Genomic DNA, 23182 nt, shown 5'->3' with positions numbered 1-23182 from the left:
GGACTTGGGCGAACAAAGACCTTGCTCACATGCTCATCATATTAGGCGGCCCTCATAAAGTGAAGAAGTTTCATGTCCGGTGGGATTCAATGGGAAAGCTTGGCAGGGTATGCAGCACGAGAGGAAGGCTCAACCAAAGGAGCAGCAGTCTTCTCTTCACTTGTCAAACACTAACGTGTTGTAGTACCGGAGAGGGGGACTGTAAGGCTACAACAGAAGGCTGCGTGTAAGTCTATTTACAAACCTAATTTACAACAATATTTCAGAAATACCTAATAGATTGGGATGTAATTTGCTCTGTAGACCCTGAAGAGTGAATTCAGATGAGTTAAATATGAGCAGGCAGCACAGCAGGAGCTCTGGTTGTTTAATGATGCATGATAAGACTGCAAGCCAAGATGATTCAGAGGGAAAGAAAAACAAGATGGAAAAGGTAACAGTAAAATACAACGGGTTGCTGATTAACAGGCAAAATACTTTTCATTTCAATGACAAAAATAAAACTAATACAAGATTATGTTTCCACTGGTTTAGAAGACCTAAACAAAGTGTGGTGAAGAAACAAACTAAAAGGCTCAACCTTTAAATTTTTAATACATGTGAGTTTGAGGTGTTGAGGCAGGGAGAGAGCTGTTTGTGTCTGCGGAACTTGTGACAAGTCAAATGATACCAGCAGAGTTTGTGCATGGCCTCTAATTCTTTCTCATGGGACTCAGTTGTAGATGCTTTAACATAATTTAATACCTTCTGTTCTGCCTGAATTTTATTTCTTATTGATTTCCTAGAAGGTATTGCAGCAGATTATTCAGCAGATTTGATTGGACTGCAACTGTTATAAAAGGCTCTTGAGGTGGGGGTGGGGGTGAAGAAAGGTAGAAGGAAAAAGTGCTTCGTGTTCTGGGAAACGTTGATCCACCCTGGAGAACAAGAAATGTGTGGGATACTTCTTTTTTAACTTGTATCAATTTCTCACTCTGCAACATTCTGCGCTATTAAAAGAAAACAGACTGGTTTTCTAAGCTGGAGCCAGTGGATCAAAATCCACCACTAACTATATTCACTCTATTTCAGGCTGAAATATTTTCTCCTGTCAGTTATTTATGCTTTCTTTGTACATTTCAAACTATCAGCATCTTTTAACCAGGGATTACAACTAAGAGGATTTGGAAAGTGCAACTTAAATTCAAACAGATTGCTGAGGCTGATCTCCTGGGGAAGCAATGATAGCTTGTAATGCTCACTTAGGTTCTGTCATGTCTTCGCAGGCACAGAAAGCTTGGATTGAGAGGACATTCCTGAAAAGGGAATGTGTTCACATATTTCCCAACAAGGATCCAACCAGGTAAAAAAAAAAGAAAAAAGAAAAGAAAAATAATTTTGTGACAAGTCAGATTTTCAACAAGGGTTTGCAATTATTTACAAATGTTTAGATCAGCACTTCTTAAATTTGGTGTCATGAAAAAGGAAGAGTGTGGTGGTAAGATTCTTCATATAAATTCAGTGATATCGAACCATGTTTATGCTGTAAAACAGTTCTTAAGAATAAATAAAATCTAATTATTTGTTGTTGATCTTGTTCAGAAGAGTTGAATAGAATAAAATAAGAAATCTTATCCATTGTAACTTTGTTGGTCATAAGCTGACATTTAAGAAAAAAACTGTCAGATCGACAAGGCCACTTTTCATACATTAATAAAAGACAATGAACCTGTATGACAATGACCTGTAATAATAATAAAGAATTCATATCTATTTAATTCTACATACTTCTATTTTTTGTTAGAAATATGTTCTCTGTAGTGTACAATTGGTTTTCTAAATTATTTAGTGCTCAATAAGCTCAAAGTGCTGTTATTGGAGATTTTACAAACTTACTTATTGCCTCGTGTGCTGCTGACAAGCAGTGCACATTTTCAAAGAACATGAAAAAAGACACTTTCAGAAAAAGCCCATTTTATACAGGTCATTTCTTTCACAAGTCTTTGAGGGATAAAGTCAAAGCATTTCTTAATTCACAAGAAATGTATCTGCTGCAGATGTGCTTGTGGTCAGCTGGTGACGCAACATGTGGCCATCCCTCCTGGTGCCAGTTCCATAGCAGAGGCGACCCCACTGGTGCAAATTGAGACACTGAATGATAAATGGAGTGTGGTGAAGCACACCAGGACCTACCCTACAGACTCTTATGGGATCATTGAGTTTCAGGGAGGAGGATTCGTCAACAAGGCGATGGTGAGCGACTTGAGATTTTCCCCATTTGTCATGCAGTTTAAAGCAAACACAACCAACTGAAATGATTTTCTTCCGCAGTACATTCGTGTTTCTTATGACACCAAGCCTGACAACCTCCTGCATCTGATGGTGAAGGACTGGCAGCTGGAGCTGCCCACGTTGCTCATTTCGGTGCATGGGGGTCTCCAGAACTTTGACCTCCAACCCAAACTCAAGCAAGTGTTTGGGAAAGGCCTGATAAAAGCAGCCGTCACCACAGGAGCTTGGATCTTCACGGGTGGAGTGAACACAGGTTATTCTAATGCTTTTACTGTTCGCTAAGCAAATACCAGATTGTGACATTAGAAGATTACCTTGACTCTAAAATGTCATTGCATAACCCCTCTACTGCAATTTCCTGAGGGAAGAGGTTTATCAAGCACATTATCACAGATTTAAGCTCTATAATTAGAACAATTGCTTGGAAATTTTGCAGAAATTGCAATTCGTGTGGATTTCGTCAAAGTATGTCCCATGACGAAGCTCCATGAGGTTTCTGGAAAAAGGTTTTATTCATCGTAATCTGTTTTGCTAATCTTACTTTAGGCGTGATCCGTCACGTTGGGGATGCCTTAAAGGACCATTCATCCAAGTCACGAGGGAAGGTGTGTGCAATAGGGATTGCTCCTTGGGGCATCTTGGAGAACAAAGAGGATCTCATTGGAAAAGATGTAAGAGCAGAATTTCTTTCTTTTTTGTTTCTTTGATAGCTCTGTTTGACAATTTCTTCTCCATTGCTTTTCTAGGTAACCAGACCCTATCAATCAATGGCAAACCCACTGAGTAAGCTGGCAGTGCTCAACAGCAGCCATTCTCATTTCATCCTCACCGACAACGGAACCTGTGGGAAGTATGGCTCTGAGGTCAAACTCCGTCGGCTGTTGGAGAAGCACATCTCCTTGCAGAAGATCAACACTCGTAAGCAGGGGTGGATTCAGGAAATTGTGGGCCTCTTGGTCAGAGAATATTTACATGTCCCAGTGGTGCATTCAAATTATCTTAGATTGATAGTTCAATATTAGTTTTCAATGTCTTTAGCCTTTGTCCACATAAAAACAAATTTAAGCACAGAGTTCTGTCTAGAAATGTCATCCATGCAAAAACATTGACCCAGAGTATTGTAACTATACAAACCCTGAATGCGGCAATGTAACACTGTTACTAAAATGCACCAAGATAACAGAAGAGGGCGTGGTGCATACATCAACGCTTTGTTCTCACAGCTGGTTTGCTTGGGGATGAGTTTGAGGATTTAGATAAAAATCCAACAGACTGATAGAGCTCACACAAATGTGGGCTTATATGCAGAACTTGCGAGTGTGAGCGAGGTTCTTAAAAGGACAAGTCATTGGAGAGCTCCCCTGTGACCCGTGGGCTTCCCTTTGTCATCCTATGCCTGGAACTTCGATAAGGCAGGGACAGCAAAGGGATGCTCAGCTGTCACCACTGACTTCACTCCCTTCTTCCTCCATCACATGAAATTCGGTTTCTTTTTTTTTCTTTTTTTAAGTGTCTGAGTTGACTCTTTGTCTTCATGTGTTCCAGGTTTGGGTCAGGGTGTTCCTCTTGTGTGTTTGATAGTGGAAGGAGGTCCCAATGTCATCTCCATCACCTTAGAGAGCCTAAGGGATGAGCCTCCCATCCCCGTGGTGGTTTGTGATGGCAGCGGCCGAGCCTCAGACATCATATCCTTCGCACACAAGTTTTCAGAGGATGGAGGGTGAGGGCTCAGATAATTTGTCTCTCGCAATGCTTTGGTGGTATTCTCGGGTCAAAGAAGTTTTAAATATGATTTATCAATCCTCTCCTGAAGCCTGGTTAATGATGACGTCCGAGACCAGCTCTTAGTCACAATCCAGAAGACGTTTAATTATAGCAAAAGCCAGTCTCAGCAGATCCTGCTCATGGTAATGGAGTGCATGAAAAAAAGGGAGTTGGTGAGTAACAGTGGAGGTATTATTCATGTTTGAAATCATCTTTCACGTGGGAATATTGTGTGTTTGTTGCATAATAAACATTTCTGAGATCATCCTGTGTCCATTGTCATTCATATATCCATTTCACTCATCTGTGTATATCTCCATTAACAGTGTGAATAAATGTGATCCAAATAAATTGTGTTTCTAGCTTTTTGGATCATGTCGGCAATTATATCCTTTTTCTAAAATCATTTGCAAATATATTTATATCCCTCTAACTTCTACACATTTTATGACTTTACAACCAAAATCTTCACCATATTTAAGATTTGTGATACATTCAATGTTATGCAGTACTCTGAAGTTGAGGTAAAAAAATGAGAGATGGTTTTCCAAGCTTGTTACAAATGAAGATCTGAAAAGCATATTATAAATTTGTATTCAGCCTAAATAAAATCCAGTGCAACCAAATGACATCGGAGGTCCCTTAATTAGTAAACAGAGTCTGCTTAAATACAATTCAAATACCGCTGCTATGTAAAAGTCTCATGGGTTTGATAGAAAACATTACTGAACAATCGTGGAAGATTGTGCCAAGACCAAAACTCAACTTTGTGCCAAACACACAAAGCTATGCAGCAAGGAGATAAAAGCTGGGCAGAACATATGTTGGAGATTGCAAAAGTCTTAAGCAGGGGTGAAGGTTCACCTTACACCAGAAAATTGACCTTAAACACAGAGCCTATTTAAGTATTACAATGGCCAAGTCAAAATTAAGACTGAAACCCAATCAACAATTTGTGACAAGTCTTGAAATTTGTTAAATTCAAACACTTTCCTTCCCCTGAGATTAAGTTTTGTTGCAAAAAAGTATACGCAAAGCTTTCAGGCTCTAGATGTGCAATGCTGTTAGAGACACTCAAAATACTTGCAGCTGTAATCAGTCTCACATGAACCCCCCATAAAAACATACAATACAATAAAGTATGTGATTGTACCATATCAAATGTGAAAAAGTTAAAAGGGTATATGAACACCTTTCCAAGACCCTGAATGTAGCATTGACCAGGTTTTGGAATGTGCACTAGATTAATCAATTATAAAAATGTTCACAAAACACATTTGCAAAAATAGCATCGGGAGAAGAATCCTCACGTGATGCGATGAGGATTACCCAGCATATAAAGCCTTGATAAACCATATAGATCTAGATGAGGAAGATCAGTGCACACTCCATCTTGCTTGGTGGAAGCGCTTAATTTATGTGTTCATAGAAAGCATGTCGCACACAGATACAGGGAGAGTTTCTATGTCACTAATCCTCCCTTGGCTTTCAGAGTGCTATCACTCCTCTGACACACTCTGATGTTTTAGGCTGCATAATTCTCAGACAGACCAGGATTAGCAACTTAAACAGCTTTTTCAAAGATCATATCACTGTAGGATATACACAATTTGATGCTGCAATGTTTTAAGAGCAGGTGAAAGTGTGTTGACCTGATACAATCCTTTCATTCTATGATAAGTGCACCTCTTGAAGAAGCTGGATTAAACTGATGAAAATGCTGAACTAGTAAGACACTTTTATTCAATAAGCAAACTCAGGCAAAACAACTGGCAATTGAATGCACAAAAAAAATTTTACAGTGTTGTGTGATGCTTATTGTTAACCTATCTCGTGGCCTGGTGTGCAGTGTCAGTGTTCAGGCAAGTCTAATTCAATCTGCTATGAATGCATGTGACAGAATGGTCTGCATAATATTGTTGGACACAGCTGAATCTCTAACAAAGCGAGCGCTATTCCTCCTTGCTGAGAAAAGTGGCTGATTGTTTTCATACGGATGGACAAAGAATGTAGAAGTCTGAAGTTCTGGCTGAAACCAGAAGTGGGTGGGAAATATTTTCTAGAAAAATTATAATATATAAGGTAATTTAGTTCGGTTTTCTGTTGAACCATTAAACCATTATTAAACTACTCTCTTTTTCTCCTTTTCTGCATGTAGATCACTGTTTTTCGAATGGGCTGTGAGGGGCAGCAGGATATTGAAATGGCTATTCTGACTGCCTTGTTAAAAGGTATTCTAGTGTTAGTCAATTACTTTTTTATAAATCCAAAGTCAGAGAAGCCATCTTCCCAGAAATTTTAGACTACTTAATTCTTCATTCAAATGACGCACCAACCAAGTATCGTCTGAGCTGAAAATATTTAGTTAGGGTTACAATATCCTCAGAAACACTTGAGACTTGCCAAACACTTCCAGCTTTAACTCACTATTAGGATAATTTGTAACCAGTGGATATTTTACATTAAGATTCAGTATTTGGTTACATAAAATGAGCTTTTATTATCGCCGTTTGGCAATTTGGCCATTTCAAAAAATGTATAAATGGTTGCAAGTTTTAAAATTAGCAGTCCTGAATCATGTTGATCAGTGCTGTATTTGCAGAATAACTTCACAGCAATAATTTTTATTACTCCAGGCAGCATTGACCTGTTTCTCACATGTTCTCTCTGCTTTTGATTGTTTGTTTGCATCAGGCACTAATGCATCTGCAGCAGACCAGCTCAGTCTGGCCCTGGCCTGGAACCGAGTGGATATTGCCCGCAATCACATTTTCGTTTACGGGCACAACTTACCAGTGAGTGGTCTGTGTATATTATCCAATCAATACGAAATTTTCCACAGCAGCTACACTGCTTATTATACATGGCATTTAAGACATGAAATATGGATATGATGTGGACGAAAAGGGAAACAGCCTTAAGCAGAGTAGATGAAAGCTCAGTCAAGAGAGCTTGTTCTCTGTTAAAGATATACTGGTGATATAAAAAAAAAAAATTAATTTCCAATGTAAAAAAGCAAGATGGTCAAATCAAATTAGAGGAAGACTACAAAAAATGATTGATGTTTTTTGCTACTCAAAAGAGAGACAACAGTTTTTTCTTTAATTTTACTTCCTATCAGCCTGCTGGAGCTATTGCCAGCACGACTAGTGCTGCCCCAACTCAGGAAAAACCAAAGAGTCCATCCAGCGCTCCACGCAGCAAGGTTCGGGCCAAAAAGGGGAAGGGAAAAGGAAAGACCAAACCTGAACCTCCCGAGGAGACAGATCCCAGAAAGCTGGAGCTAATTCGCTGGGTGAGAATGAAGATTGCAGGAAACATTTCATGGAAAATGAGGAAACATAACTAAGGCTAAATTAATGGCTATGTTCCATATCTTACCATGTGCTAGGTGAACTCTTTGGAACAGGCTATGATGGATGCTCTGGTGCTGGACAGAGTGGACTTTGTCAAACTGCTGCTTGAGAACGGGGTCAACATTCATCATTTCCTCACTATCCCTAGACTGGAGGAGCTGTACAACACTGTGGGTCTAAAACACAAAGACATGAACTGAGAGCAAATTTGAGAGTTCTCATGGAGTTCTGAGGCAAAAATATAACTAAAAGGTGCAGAAACATTATTACTGACCTTCTTCCAATCATTAATTTTCTCAGAAACTTGGCCCTGCAAATACACTGCATGCTGTGGTTAGAGATGTTAAAAAGGTAAATTATATTTCACAAATTCAATAGTGTAAAATCTAAATTTCATTAATATTTCAGGCTATACTAAATATTTTTGAAAGTCCTAAATATCTTAAACATAACTTTTGATTCTCCAGGGAAATCTTCCTCCAGATTATCAGATCACTCTTATTGATATTGGTCTGGTGTTGGAATACCTTATGGGTGGAGCTTACAGGAGCAACTATACAAGAAAGGCTTTCCGCAACCTCTACAATAATCTATATGGCCTAAAAAGGGTATGCATAGATGGAAGAGAATATGGATCATCATTACTCTGATGATCCACTCAGAGTAATTTTCATTAACAATAGATCACTTTTTTCTCTTGTGCAGCCAAAAGCTTTGAAGCTCCTGGGAATGGAGGTGAGGTTGAAAACTCATTTTAGTTCATTTATTTAACAGCTACAACGAAATGCTTGAGTCCAAGTTTGATTTTTTTTTTTTCAGGATGATGAACCAAGACCAAAAGGCAAGAAAAAGGCGAAAAAGAAAAAGGAAGAAGAGGTGGAAATAGATGTGGATGACCCAGAGGTCTGCCGATTCAAGTACCCGTTCCACGAGCTGATGCTGTGGGCAGTTCTTTTAAAGCGCCAGAAGATGGCGCTGTTTCTTTGGCAGCGTGGGGAGGAGGCTATGGCGAAGGCCCTGGTAGCTTGTAAGCTGTATAAGGCTATGGCCCACGAGTGCTCCGAAAGTGAACTGGTGGACGACATATCCCAAGACCTGGAGAACAATTCCAAGTCAGTGCTGCAGAGTGAAACATTGAAATAAAAACACACACTTGAAATGTTTTTGGTTTTTGCTTGTTTAGGTCCTTTACATAATGTTTACAGCTGCCACCTTTTTTCAGAGAATTTGGGCAACTAGCTTATGAGCTGTTGGATCAGTCCTACAAGCGCGACGAACAAGTAGCCATGAAACTCCTAACATATGAGCTAGTCAACTGGAGTAACTCGACCTGTCTGAAGCTGGCGGTGGCTGCAAAACAGCGGGATTTTATTGCTCACACCTGCAGCCAAATGTTGCTCACTGACATGTGGATGGGCTGTTTGAGGATTGGAAAAAATCCAGGCCTCAAGGTGGATTCTTAAATAGTTTTTTGCTAAGCAGTTTTGGAAATCTGTTTAAAAATAACGATGTAATCAGATTGATGATGTCCCACCTAGGTTATTCTGGGAATTATATTCCCCCCACTGATTATGCTCCTGGACTTCCGAATTGGAGAGGACACTTCTTATCAAAGACCTGGAAAAAAAGAAGAGGGAAAGGACAAGGACGATGATGCAAAATCCAGCAAGGTCAACGTTCATGCTGATGATTAGTTTCACATTCTGTTATTGTCATGATGAAAGATGACAAGACTTTGCGTTTATTTTGTAGGACCCTAACAATGACGGGACTTCCCGCAAAGGAGATGAGGAGGAGGGCAATGCTAATGTGCGCAAAATTCCCATTGCAAAAAGGTTCTTTGAATTTTATGATGCCCCTTTTACCAAATTCTGGTTCAACACCGTAAGTTCAACTAAAACTTACTCAAAGATCAAACATTTTAAAATCTTCTGAATAAAGATTATCTTAAATATCTATTCTTACGTTGTTTCCCCATTAGATTTCCTATCTGGGTTATTTGATGTTGTATAATTACATCATCCTTGTGAAAATGGAGCGATGGCCATCTTTACAAGAGTGGACGGTTATTGCATACATCCTCACTCTTGGCACAGAAAAAGTTAGACAGGTGCTAAAATACTAAAATGGTCCTCCTAAAATTTTTTATAATATTTAAACATTGATTGGTACAATGTTAACTTATAAATCCTGGTGTCTAGATACTGATGTCAGAACCAGGAAAGCTGAAGCAGAAGATAAGTGTTTGGATGGAGGACTACTGGAACATCACAGACCTTGCTGCCATCTCTACCTTCCTTCTGGCGCTGATGCTGCGGCTGCAGCCGGAACCATACATGGGCTATGGCAGAGTCATCTACTGCATAGACATCATCTTCTGGTACATTCGTGTTCTGGACATCTTTGGAGTCAACAAGTACCTGGGACCATACGTGATGATGATAGGGAAAATGGTAAACACAGTGACGTCATACAGAATCTTAGCAGGTATAAAAAGAGCAAACTGAGCTCATGTGTTTGCTTCTTTTTCCTTCAGATGATCGACATGATGTACTTTGTCGTGATCATGCTGGTGGTACTGATGAGCTTTGGCGTGGCTCGGCAAGCCATCCTTCATCCGGATGAAGAGCCGACGTGGCGCCTGGCCAGGAACATCTTCTACATGCCCTACTGGATGATCTATGGGGAGGTTTTTGCGGACTCGATAGACCGTAAGACTAGAATTCATAGTAAGATTCTGTTTCCTGATTCTGGGCAGATGATCAGTGTCTTTTAAAATTTCAGTAAAGTTGACACTTTATTGTGTACAAAATGGTACACTCCATACTTTGGCTCCCTCTGCTGGCAGATTTGTGACAATTCTTATGGCATTTATGGCAATAATGCTGCATGGAACAGGAACAGAACAGACAATACATGTCTTCTCACTAACAATCACCAGCCATTAAGATTTGTTTTTCTGTGAAAACTGCTTCTGTCAAGTTGAAGACATCAACACATAGTCAAAATTAGCAATCAGCAAACAACATGTAATGTTTTTAAATTATTTAAACCCACCAATGACAAAAAAAATGATTCTTTTCCAATAAAGAAGCTGGTCTTGATTTCTGGAACTTCTATTCTTAATTCATATGCTTTGTTCTCCTCCGCCTATGACATTGATCTCAAAATCATTAAGGTCAAATATTTGTTCACACTGTGATATAAGGCTGTAGAAATGTTTGTCACTTGGAATAAACATCATTTAGAAATTCAATAAATTAAGACTGTGTCTGACTTTTAAAACTCTGCTGATGCACATGCTTTCAATTAACCTTTGGTTTATAAAATTTAAAAATGATTACGTTGCTGCTGTATATTGCTAATTTAAACTGTAAACTAGTTATGTGATTTAACTCAAAAATGACAGTAAAACATAATACAGGGGCAAAAGCATTCATAAACACCCGATTTGATGGAAGTGCTCTAGTGTGATTTTTCCTTTTTCATATACCAACTTCACCTTGACAGAAATCAAAAACATGATTTCTTTTACATTGATTTTAACTTTTTCTCTGTCCTTCTGCAATTGTTTCTTTGTATTTTCATAAGTCTATGCAATGGAAATTAATCGTAAGTAGTCTTTAAATCATGGATTCTCAGCTTTAATCAGTTTGCTGCTGAACTTTGTTTAATAGCAAAGCTAATTTTCTCACCTCTCTCCTCACAGCTCCGTGTGGAGAACATTTATATGATGAAGATGGGAAAAAGCTTCCTCCATGCATCCCCGGTGCATGGCTCACACCTGCAATTATGGCTTGTTATCTTCTTGTTGCAAACATCCTTCTGGTTAACTTGCTCATTGCCGTCTTCAAGTAAAAAAAAAAAAAGATGACTGACTAATTGAAACATCTTCAGGGTTGAAATGACAGTCATTATTTTTTATCTTTTCTATCTTATAGCAACACCTTCTTTGAAGTCAAGTCCATCTCCAACCAGGTCTGGAAGTTTCAAAGATACCAGCTAATCATGACTTTCCACGACCGCCCAATCCTGCCTCCGCCTCTCATCATCCTGAGTCACCTCTACATCCTCTTCAACAGGCTTTTCCGGCGTTGCGTCAGGAAAAATAAGGAAGGAGAGCTTGATGAGAAGGATCGGGGCCTCAGTTAGTCTCCTTCAGTTGAACAAAATTATGAAGATCTTGTTTTACCAGAAAATGTTTCTGTTGATTATGCTAAAGTTCTGATTAACTTTGTGTTCTAATGATTCTTGCAGAGCTCAGACTAAATCCAGAGGAGCTAAAGAATCTGTATGAGTTTGAGGAACAGTGCGTGGAGGAATATTTCCGGGAAAAAGAAGATGAGCAACAGTCTTCAAGTGATGAACGCATCAAGGTTACTTCAGAAAGGTAAAATGCATTCTCAGTTGTCTGTTTTGTATTTCCAATTACAGCTGTTTTATGCTCCCTCTCTCATCTTATCTGCAGAGTTGAGAACATGTCAATGCGTCTGGAGGAGGTCAATGAAAGGGAGAACACCATGAAAGCATCTTTGCAGACAGTAGACCTGCGTCTGGCCCAGCTGGAAGAGCTCCATGGACGTATGGCTTCCGCACTGGAAAAGCTTGCAGGGCTGGACAAACTGGAGCTAACTAGAACCTTCTCTAGAAACTCGTCTGTGTGTGATCATTCCACTCTCCTCCGGCAGGGCAGTATTAACAGCGCAGATGGTTACAGTCTCTACCGCTTCCACATGGACATGGAAGAGTTTGCGACCAGGCAGAAGGACACAGATGAGAAAGTAGGCCTAGAGAGAGAGCGGAGTGTGCGTCAAGCCTCAAGCACTTGTGCTCTCAATGTAGCACAGACGCTAGACGTTGGTGGTTTGGAGAGATCACGACCTAGCTCATGTGTGGACATTCTCATATCTCCATGTGAGCAGAGGCTTTCATCTGGGGCTTCAAGCCAAGAGACCATAACCAACATAAAGCAAGGCAGCACAATGTTTCTGGACAAACTGTCAGACCAAAACAGGCTAAAACCTTTATCACCTGCCAAAAGGGCAAAGTCCTTGAAATACTTTCCTGCTGAAGACCAGCCCTCATCTCCTTTAACAAAGAGAAGATCTAGGAGCACCATCACTGTCCACCCCCCTGATAAACCAGAGAGATCTGCTGAGCCTACAACCGAGGCAAAACCTCTGGTAGCACCTTCCTCTTCTCCAAGGAGGGCAAAATCTCTAAGAGATCTTCCAGTTGACAGCCAAAGGTCTCCCATCACTAGGAAGAGGGCTATCAGCAGCATCATCTGTGATCCAGTTGAAGCAGGTGATACAACTCAAACGCCAGCAGATTTAAAACAGGTCCATTCTAGTGGAAAAGCATCATCAGTCAAAACCCTCACTCAGCAGTTTCAAACTGCTGCTTCACCTGAAGACTTAGAAATGAATCACACAGATGTAGTTCCTTCGGATAGTGAGATAGGACAAACAGAAACAGAGCAAGACGAAGACCGCAAGACAACAAAGCCCAAAAGAAACCCCTTGGATGGTACCGACTACCTGACTGTAGCCGATGAAAAGTATATGCGGTCTCACAGGTCAAAGAGCTGCAACGCCAGCGACAGAAAAGTAAAGCCCATGGTGTTCTTAAAAGAGCCGAGAGCCTCCAGCAGTGAGCGAGACCTCGCCGAAGCAAGCAGAGTGTCAGCCCTTGGATGGGAAGAAGAGAAGATGATGAAGGCGGGAAAAACACAAGAGGGTTTGCAAGACAAGAAATAAAAGCAATCAAGAAAAAACACATGGATTATAAAACAAAGACAAGAAAGAAAATCATCCTTAGATAGTGATGGTAAAATTACTTGTTAATGTTAAGGGGTTAAAGAAAAATCACAAGAAATTTCTGAAGATTTTTTTTTCTTTACTGTTGCTCTTTTCTGTGGATGTAACATATGAGAATTACAAAGACTACCAGTCACATTACAGTTTTTTTCCCCAATTATGTGTTTTCATGGAGAGGAAATGTGAATCTACTAAATAGTAGAAAATCTACTAAATATTGTCGGTTTCAGTAAAAAAACAAAAACATAAGAAAAATGCATGCATATACAATCTGAACAGCAAAACACACCAACATTCTATATATGGTTGACATTTTCAAATACTATCTGTAAACATTTTCTTTTGTCAGATACTCTGTGCTTAGTACTGAGCCCCCATTGGGATCTCCCTACTGCTTTCATGCAAAATCAATACACTTGTATAACACTGTGAATTCAGTCCTGCTTCTGAGAAAAAAAAAACACTCCTTCCACAGTTTCATTTTAACACTGAAACATCTATAAATGTAAGTTCCATGAAAAATAAATAAATAAAAATATATTAGAATACAAGTTGTTTTTCTATGCTTATTTTTAGCTATTCTAATTTCTATCACAATTCTCCTTAGCAGCAGAACTAATGTCAGTGCAACAAAAAGGCCAAAAGCTTAGTAACATACATGAACTTCACACAGACACATACAATCAATGCTTAAACCGGATATCTCAAAGCATTTTCATAGGAATTCTGATAATAGGTAGTATATATATATATTATAAAAATGGTGCTACGGTATGTAAAATAATAAGACCACAATGTGCAACCTACGTTTTTTTATATTATAAACGGCAGCAGAATTATTGCCCACTGCAAGCAGGCACTGCAGGGAAAGCTACAAACCCCTGCACGAGTCTTTTGTATGAGCGGACACAAAGTATCAGGCCTTCAAGTCTCCATCGATACTCTTCTGATCAGCAAATCAGGGCAGCGTCTCAACTGCCCAAGACCTCAGGTGGCAGTAAGACCGTGTGTGCAAGAGCAGTGCTGCTGCAGCGAGGAAGCCCGAGAGGAAGGAGTCCTCTAAAATAAGCAAGGTCACGATAGAAATGTGACGACTGTCCGCCTGCTGCTTAGAGAAGTGAACACTTGAAGAATTTAATTCTCTTTGACTTCTTATCGGTAATCTTCACCGGTTTTCCGGTTCCTCCACCACTGCTGTCAGTCTACCAGTCAAAGAAGCAACAAACTGAGCGTCATTAAGAAAAACAGCAGCATCTTTTTTTTAAGAATGTCTTCACTACCTACCGTCTTTGAGCACAGATTGTTCAATATGTCTCTTGCAATAGTATAAAAGGCCTGAGAGGAAAAAAAGGAGAATAAAAAATGTTAATTATTATGTAAATAATTTATTTTATGTGTATTAATAAAAAAATTTTTACATTACAAACTCCAGAACAATTTCAATTTCATGTGACTGAACCACTATAAAGTAGAGCATAAATATGAAATGTAAACAGGTATTTCTAAAAAATAAAAATCTGAAAAGTGTGGTATGGATTTGCATTCAGTCTCCTTTTCTCTGGTAGTCCTAAATAAAATACAGTGCAACCAACTGGCCTAAAAAAACACCTAGTTACTAAATACTGTAATTTTTTAAAGTGTTATAGGTAAATACTCCAACACTTAAAAGGTGACCAATTCACCAGCTTAAACATATAACCAGAGCTAAAACCAAATAGTTTCAATTTGAGCATATACATTGGACCTAAATCCAATTAAGATTCTGCAACAAGATATAAAATCTGGTGTTCAGAGACATTCAATCTAACTAAGCCAGGGCAATTTATTTTGTTTGTGTTTGTACAGTTTATACTGTACAAACATAGTACTGTACAAACTGTTTGTAATGTGACAAAATGCGTAAATACAAGGGATACTATTGCTTTTATCAAGCTCAAAATGTTTCACTTACCTCTTCTACATTTAAGCCAGACTTTGCGCTAGTTTCTAAGAACTTCACTCCATAATCAATAGCCAGCTGAGGGAGATTAAATAAAAGTATTTATTTCAAAACTGCATTTGCTTTCTAGAGATGTTTTTAGTGTTGGTGACTAACTGGACACTCACTTTTTCACCCCGGTCTTTCGACACCTGTCTCCTGTCAGTCATGTCACATTTGTTACCCAAGATCATTTTCTCTACATCAGATGAGGCATGCTAAAAATATTGAAAAGGGTCATGTTAAGAAGTAGATTGTTGAGAGTAAAAACAACGCTAAAGCACGAGAATTCTGACAATTCTTAATCAGCTTTTAGAAAAAAAAAAAGTATTTTACATTGTTATGTAAGGTGAGGTTACCTCTTCGATGTTTCTAATCCAGTTTTTTATGTTGTCAAAGGACTTCTCATTGCTGATGTCATAGACTAACATAATACCCTACAGAGGAGAAAAACTTCTGAAGTTTCTCAACCCTGTAATGAAAATGCATGGTAGATTTACAGTGAACAGATTGAAAAGGCAGGGACTTACCATTGCTCCTCTGTAGTAAGCTGTGGTAATGGTGCGAAACCTCTCCTGTCCCGCAGTGTCCCTGAGAACATCAATTAAAGAAAAACAAGATATGGCTACATTCGTACAGTTTTTCTTTCCCCCCCCCTTCAGGATTAAACTCTCAAAAGGTTTAGCTACCAAATCTGGAGTTTAACTCGTTTCCCATCCAGCTCTATGGTTCTGATCTTGAAGTCGATCCCTGTGTTGGAGCAAACAAATGGGCTTAAAAAAGGAATTCAGGGTTCCTACATATTTTTCATGTCAAAATACTGTATTTTTCAATCAATCAAGTATATTGGCATAGCACATTTGAGCAAAAAGGCAATTCAAAGTACTTTACATAATAAAAACACAATAATATGAAGTCATAAAAGCAACATACAGGCAACAATTGAGAAACCAGTGACTAACATTACATTTTGACGAGACAGATACCTAGATGCACAGTTGGATGGTTGGGTGGATAGATGGATGGACGGCTAAATAATTGGATAATGGATGGATGTTGGATGGTGCAAATTACTATGGGTGATGGGAGTTTTGACCCTCTTAACTAAGGCTTTGACCTTCCTAAATAAGGTTAAAAATACAAGGTTGGAGAGTATAAAATGCTTAGCGATCCATGTAACTTGTATTATTATACAATTACATTAAGTGTGTTGAAATAAGCTTGAAATACTCTTGTGATAACCAACTCTCCCCTAAAATGGAGCATATCTCCAAGCCTTGTTTACTGATTATCAAAACGTGACTGGCAGCAAGACATGAATTTGTGTAATGATGCATTCACATTTAGCTTTTTCACCTCAGAGTTTCTTAATTGTAGTTTGTAAAGAGTTTCAAGGGGGAATACCATGATTTGTCTATGCAAAGTGAAGTTAGTTTGCGATTTGTAGCTACTGATGGGCTGCTTAAAGAACTGACTGGAAATTAAATCAAATGCCTACTTCAATTTTATGTTCTCCCTCTGGAAAGAGTGGTGAATTGATGGTCTAACAGCTAGAATCCTCTGCTTAGTCAATTAACATAGAATAAAGTCTGAGAACAAAAATATTTTTGTCCAAATGTGTTTTTTCATATATATTCAGACTTGAAAAATACTCAAATCAAATTCCATACTTTTCCTGAGATTTCCAAGTAGTGTATGACCTCTGAGCATTAGAATAATCTTGTCGTTGATCACTAATAACATTATTAATCCACATATTAAAAACAGTATTGATAATTTTGTAAAAGCTAAAAACAATGAAAGAATATAGGTACAGAGGGATATTCATTGGTGCCTACAGCAGTCTTGAGATTATGGAGACTACATCAGTATCATATCAATGGTATCAGCCATTAATCAGTGAGGTATCCTGTATTGAACCTAATTGATGGACGTAAGCTTACAGGAAAGAATCATTACCATTTGCCTCTCACGTCCATTGTCTGGCTTTAAAACCCTCACAGATCATTAACACAAAGCAGGTCTCCGTGATATGCATTAAAGCTGCTATTTTACAAACGTTACTACCAACAGAGTCTTGTCGAAGGTTCAGTAAACCATTTTTAAGTTTAAAATGTGTGTGTTTTTTCCCCTTGAGGCGTCCTCGGGATACTCACCTATTGTGGATATGAAGGTGGTATTGAAGGAGTCCTCGCTGAATCTGAACAGCAGACATGTCTTACCGACGCCGCTGTCTCCGATAAGCAACAGTTTGAAGAGGTAGTCGTACGTTTTCGCCATTTTAAAAAATAATAGAGTCCAGTGTCTAGGTCTTTACAAAATGCCGTTAGGAACAGGCGGAGTCCGCCGGGGTGGATATCCTCAGCTGTCGGCTGCCGAATCGGGGCAGACTGGCTGCACAGCAAAACCCGTGCCGGGGGTGTTGACGTCATTGTTTTCGCTTTGCTTTGTGGGATATGCAGTTTCAAACAAAACGGCGACTTAAAGGGATACGAAGGTGGAAATAGTAGCACCTGAGATGAGAGGGGGCAGGAGATTTACTGTTTGTTTTGTTGCTGATTGCAATATAACACGTTAACACGTATTTCTATACTTTTTGTTTGTTAAAAAGTAAAATAAACATTTTCACAAGTAGATACTTTACACTGCAAAGTGTCACTGGTATAATAAGCTACAAACCAGTGGTGATTGGTTTATGCTGGCACTACATCTCATTGACACTTCTCTACATTCTGTCAAGCTATATTGAAAACAGAACTTACGGTTACTTTAAGAGCTCTGACTTTGCAAGTACAATGAGAACACGCAATAGTTCAGGATTTTAAAAAGCTATAAACAATTCGATTTTTAGCTGTTGTGAATGATTCTCACAATAATGATGATGATGTCTTTCTTAAAATTAATTTCTGTTAGTCATTCCAAGAGCTAGAAACTGACTGGTCCAAGAGGAGCCAACACCAAATACTTCTACCGTCTCAAATCATATCAGTGCAAATACTGTATTTTTGAGCTTTAAATTAAAATCATGTTTGTATTGGGCACCTATTTACAGAGGTCCATTATTATTTACATGAGAAATTGAATCAGGAGGTGGGTTCGCCACCAATAGTCTTCCTGTGTGAAACATGTTTTTGAATGCAACATGTTCAAACAAATTAATAACTAATGAATTATTGATATTATCTATTTAATATCAATGTAAAGCACAGAATAAAATAAACAATTATATTAGGTTAAGTGAGACCTGTGATATCATTCGTTTCTTCTATCTTGCAGTTACTATGGCTGTTTACATTCTAATCGTTTTTCACATAGGTAGTGTACCCCGACTCTCCCAACCTTATTTTTTCTATGTAAAGAACTGCAAATGTAATAATAAGTTATGTCTTTATATTGGTTTTGAGTCTGGAGTTGTTTTAATAGAAATTCACTTTGGTCTTGTGCCATAGCTGCTTTGCTCAGGATTCCGACCTTTAGGGAGACATTGGGTTTTAAATATTTTAGTCTGATAAAAAAAAAGCATCTTCCTTTAGTAACATTCATTAAAAAAGGCTTTATAGACAATACATTGGTGATTATACTTTAGACTGGACTTAGATAAAGGTTTTCTTCACCTTCACTTATTTTTTGTCTTGAAAGGTTTCTCCTTCAGGCCATCTGCTTATGAGAAACAAATTAGGCAAGAATACAATGTGCAAACTAGTGGTGTGATGACATACATGCTGAAATGTGTATGTAAAATACAAGCAATTAAAAACAACTTCCAGATGAAGATCCCTATACTTTATTAAATGACCCCAAATGTGTCACAGTTGACGTTACCTTCACAGAAAGCATATGAATCATCCTTACAGGCTCTGAAAACAAAGAATGAGTGTAGAATTGATAACAAATACATACAAACAAATAAAAGAAAAACAATTCTTAAAATACAGAAACAGTGACATGAAAATACAGTTTGCAAAACAGAAGACCACTTCTTCAGTTACATGTTTGTGTCAAACGCACATATAAAAATCAAAAATTGGCTGTTGTGTTGTTTACGTTGTCCTTTTCTTTTAAGTCCATACTTTGAAACTGCAGTGAATCAAACCTTTTTCAAAACCAAGAACTGGAACCTAGATTACAATCACTGTGTCTGACATTGCACTCCGCCTCTGGGACCCTCTTCTTCCTCCTCATAGGCTTCTCTGTTGTAGCGTTTCTGTTGTGAATTGAGATCAACCTCACAGAGGTCCACCTCCTCCATGTCCTCCGTGATCATCACATCCTCTCTGGGAGGAAGCAGTCTTTCCAGCTGGAACATGAGATGCTCTGGGAGCCAGTGGTTTTCTGGGAACTCCACCTGGAAGCAGAAAATATGATCAGCCAGTTGCTTGATACGCCACAAAAGTTCTACTTAAAATCTGTGTTGGTTTTGTAAAATGCATTTAGAAACTCACCTGGAACTGAATGATGAGCATTCCTCTTTCATAGGGATCCCGGTGGATAGGCATGCCCTCATTTTGAACACATTTGATGTCATTGTGCTTGATGACTTCTCCTGAAAGAGAACAAAAAGTTAATACATCTATAAACCCAACAGCAGTAACGCAAGTAAAGACAGCTGGTCAACCAAAAGAATTGCTGTACCTGCCATTGTGCTGATGATGAGCGATCTGTTGTCTAATGTCCGGACGGTCTTTCTGAAACCACACAGGGCCTCTGCAAGTTTGATGTCCATCTTCATTACCAGATCGTCTCCTTGCCTCTGGAAAAGTGGGTGCTCCTTCTGATCCAGGACAATGACAACGTCTCCAGGTTCTAGTCCTGGTTCCTGGTCACCCTCTCCGTGAAATGTAATTTTCTGTCCATCTTTCATACCTGGAACAATTAAAATCAATGTTTTATCCAAGTTCCTCGTCTAAATTATATTGGATTATTTTACTTTTGCATATTTCAAGTCAGAACATCTTACCTTTGTCAATGTGAACTTCAAGAATTTTCTTCTTGCGCTCCAGTTTGTGTCCGTTGCAGTTCTTACAGCGGTCCTTTGAGTTAAACTTCTCCCCCTGTCCCTGGCAGTCGTGACATATGCTCTGGGTCTGCTGAATCATGCCCGGCCCGATCTGTTGCACTCTGATTTGTACTCCTCTGCCTTTGCAAGTCGAACACTTCTCCATAGCCCCTTTTTTACCACCGTAACCTTTAAAATGAAAAAAAGATACATTTATTTTCTGTCTTGAGAAACAGTTTTGGGACTTTTTAAAAAGTATCCTAATAAAGGTCCAACACTTACCGTCACATTTTTCACAAATGACATTCTTCTGAAGTCCAAGCTTCCTAGTAGAACCGTTGTACATTTCTTCTAGTGTGACACTAAGCTGGTGAACAACATTTTTTCCTTCAGGAAAAAATAAAATGCAATTTAAAACCTAAATATTCAACGCGCATCACATCCAAGTTGGAGTTCTTAGACTTTGTAATTGTATCCCACCTCTTCTCTCTCTCTGCATTCGACCTCCACCTCCAAAAAACATGTCAAACACATCCATTGGCGAAGCCCCAGAGTTCATGCCTCCCTCTTTAATAGCTTGTTCCCCTCCTTGGTCATATAGGTCCCTCTTCTTTGGATCAGACAGCACCTCATAGGCATGAGAGATGAGCTTGAACTGTTAAAACAAAAGAGAAAGCTTTAAGTGGCTTTAAATTTACAGCTATACATGTTAGGCATACTTTATTCTCTACTAAAGAAAGACGGCTTTTAAAACAGCATTTATATTTCTATCAGCTAAACTATGGAGGTGGTTTTGATAAATTAGTGTGCTACCTGATCAGCCTTCCCCTCAAAAACCGCTCTTTATTTATACTTAAAATATCAGGAGTTGATCACAGTAGTTTTGATATGACAACATTGTGTTTGATTTGCCTTATATTAGAGGTTTCTCTAAATCCACCACAGTGTTCTGTTATTTAAAGTTTTCTAGCACTAATAGCATGTCCCACTGACATGCATCAATTTGTCACCATCACCATTTATTAAAGATCATCTGAAGACTGAGGGAAATCCTCCCCAAAACTTCTTTAAATTAAGTCATTCGTGATTTTAGGTCACAAGTTTATATATATACATAGAGATTTTTATTTAGACTGGGGAACATAAATTACCCCAGGATTGTAGCTTTTAAAAAACTGCAGCTGTTTAAAATGCAATTCCTGCAATTCCAATTAAAATTGAAGAAAAACAAAAACAAAAAAACACACAAACCAATAAATGGAATAAAAAGTAATGTGCTACAATGTGAAATCTTAAATAATAATACATTTCAGAATTGGTTAGCTCTTCCACTCCGGTCTAATCTCCCCCGGTGTTAACACAGAAGCAGCGCAGTGGATGTTTCCAGAAAGTTCCTCCTGTCTCGTCTCTCAACAAGGAGGTTTAAAAACGGAAAACAACGGTTCACTAACTCAACACTTTCACACATTAGAGTAATCTCTACATTTTTCTCTTACCTTTTCGCCTTCATTTGGATTCTTGTCCGGGTGATATTTCAGTGCTAGTTTTCTGTAGGCTTTTTTAATTTCGTCCGTCGAGGCTTTTGGGCTGACCCCCAAGAGATCGTAGTAACCAGTTTCGTGCACCATGGTGACTCTACTGTAAAAAATTTTTAATAAAATAGCTTCTATTTAATTCCGTTGTATTACCCGGCTTGGAATAAAAAATGTCAAAAGAAATTAGAGCAAGTTGTGAACGTGTCCTCTTATAAAGATAATATTTAAAATGGAATTTCCTCTTTCAGTTTTAATACACAAAAATGAATTAACCAGACTGCATATTAAACTTGACGTTAAAGGTTGGTTAAATGATATTAAAAACAGCAGCTTACTCTTACCACTGAGCTTAATTAAACTCCCTTAATGTAGCCCGTAGCTTTATAAAAATTAGTGTAACAGTAAAAAAGTATCCCACTTACTTGCTGTATTTTCTCTGTCTCACCCTGACGAAGAGCTGTTTAACTGACACTGGACAAGGAGGACACGGCTCCTTCTTATAGCCGAACCGCTGTGCAGAAGTTTCTGGAGAGCTCCGAGCAGCGCCACCCGGATGTGTCGTAGACTTAAGCAGAGTCTAGAAAATACCAGAGCTTAAAAAAATGGCGCGCGAGAGAGGGGTGGCGCTCCCAAACCGGCTTCTCGAATGAGTTGACCTAATTCCTGTCTTCAAATACGGGGCAATAGGTGAAGGTCTTTCAAATAATATTATGCAACACCGCTCCGAGAGAGGGGAATGGAGGGATAATGTTGCTGTTACATACAAATCAAATTCAGCAACAACAGTTAACAGTTAATTACCACTGACAGATTTAGATTCCAAGAAATCTGTTACATGTATCCACATGTTTTTATTGCGGGAATTATTATGTTTTGGAGCGGCCCAGTCCTTACTTAAATCTGACTGACAGAGAATATGTGGAGGGAGCTAAAGATTATGATGGAAAGGAGGCCTTGCTACCTCTAGGATTATCTGCACTCAGTGGAAACATTGAAAATTAGATGGATATGCTGAGATGATAACAGACAAAAATTAGATGGACACTAGAATTCTTCGATAAGTATGCAGATTGGACTGAGACAGGGCATGGGTGTATTAAAAGAAGGAATTTCACTAGCACACTTTTATTTTTACAAAATAAAGGCAGTCAGTGGCACAGTTGGTAACACATTTTTGCCTTGCAGCTAAAATGGAAGGTCCTGGGTTTGAATCCTGGTCTGGGGTCTTTTTGCATGGAGTTTGCATGTTCTCCCTGAGTATGTGTGTGTTCTCTTCAGACACTCCGGCTTCCACCCACAGTCTAAAAATATTACTGTTAGGTTAACTGGTCACTCTAAATAGCTCCCAGGTATGAGTGTGTGAGCATGGTTGTTTGTCCAATGTCTTTAACTTGCCCTGTCATGGACTGGTGACCTTATATATATATATATATATATATATATATATATATATATATATATAT

The 23182-nt window shown here is 38.7% G+C and overlaps 3 protein-coding genes across 4 annotated transcripts; 1 reads left to right on the top strand and 2 right to left on the bottom strand.

The window, feature by feature from the left end:
* On the top strand, positions 1–13673 carry trpm1b (transient receptor potential cation channel, subfamily M, member 1b). Its single transcript, XM_028044557.1, has 27 exons — positions 1–226; positions 304–433; positions 1266–1342; positions 2037–2232; positions 2311–2524; positions 2818–2942; positions 3018–3189; positions 3817–3991; positions 4085–4208; positions 6194–6266; positions 6730–6830; positions 7157–7330; positions 7427–7561; positions 7692–7742; positions 7859–7999; positions 8097–8126; positions 8211–8503; positions 8614–8842; positions 8930–9061; positions 9144–9275; positions 9373–9501; positions 9593–9844; positions 9928–10102; positions 11101–11245; positions 11333–11538; positions 11649–11781; positions 11860–13673. The coding sequence occupies exons 2-27, from the start codon at positions 335–337 to the stop codon at positions 13148–13150; spliced, it is 5004 nt and encodes a 1667-aa protein (XP_027900358.1). The 5' UTR covers positions 1–226; positions 304–334; the 3' UTR covers positions 13151–13673.
* On the bottom strand, positions 13363–17636 carry LOC114161324 (ras-related protein Rab-8B). Its single transcript, XM_028044546.1, has 8 exons — positions 17345–17636; positions 15878–15938; positions 15719–15779; positions 15548–15625; positions 15317–15406; positions 15162–15227; positions 14495–14545; positions 13363–14412 (listed from the first exon to the last, which is right to left on the bottom strand). The coding sequence occupies exons 1-8, from the start codon at positions 17466–17468 to the stop codon at positions 14320–14322; spliced, it is 624 nt and encodes a 207-aa protein (XP_027900347.1). The 5' UTR covers positions 17469–17636; the 3' UTR covers positions 13363–14319.
* A 1313-nt stretch (positions 17637–18949) lies between these two features.
* Positions 18950–22301, bottom strand: dnaja (DnaJ heat shock protein family (Hsp40) member A). 2 transcript variants are annotated; one of them, XM_028004757.1, is made up of 8 exons: positions 22142–22301; positions 21681–21822; positions 20665–20839; positions 20467–20571; positions 20146–20373; positions 19821–20051; positions 19631–19731; positions 18950–19533 (listed from the first exon to the last, which is right to left on the bottom strand). In XM_028004757.1, exons 2-8 carry the CDS (start codon positions 21810–21812, stop codon positions 19318–19320), a joined length of 1188 nt encoding a protein of 395 aa, XP_027860558.1. In that variant the 5' UTR covers positions 21813–21822; positions 22142–22301; the 3' UTR covers positions 18950–19317. The 2 variants fall into 2 exon arrangements, with proteins under 2 accessions (XP_027860558.1, XP_027860567.1); XM_028004766.1 differs by having other exon boundaries at positions 21681–21819; positions 22142–22278.
* Positions 22302–23182: the final 881 nt, after the last annotated feature.

The sequence above is a fragment of the Xiphophorus couchianus genome, chromosome 2 (genome assembly GCF_001444195.1).
Source record: "Xiphophorus couchianus chromosome 2, X_couchianus-1.0, whole genome shotgun sequence".
Taxonomy (NCBI): Eukaryota; Metazoa; Chordata; class Actinopteri; order Cyprinodontiformes; family Poeciliidae; genus Xiphophorus; species Xiphophorus couchianus.
This window is presented reverse-complemented; position numbering and strand designations above follow the sequence as displayed.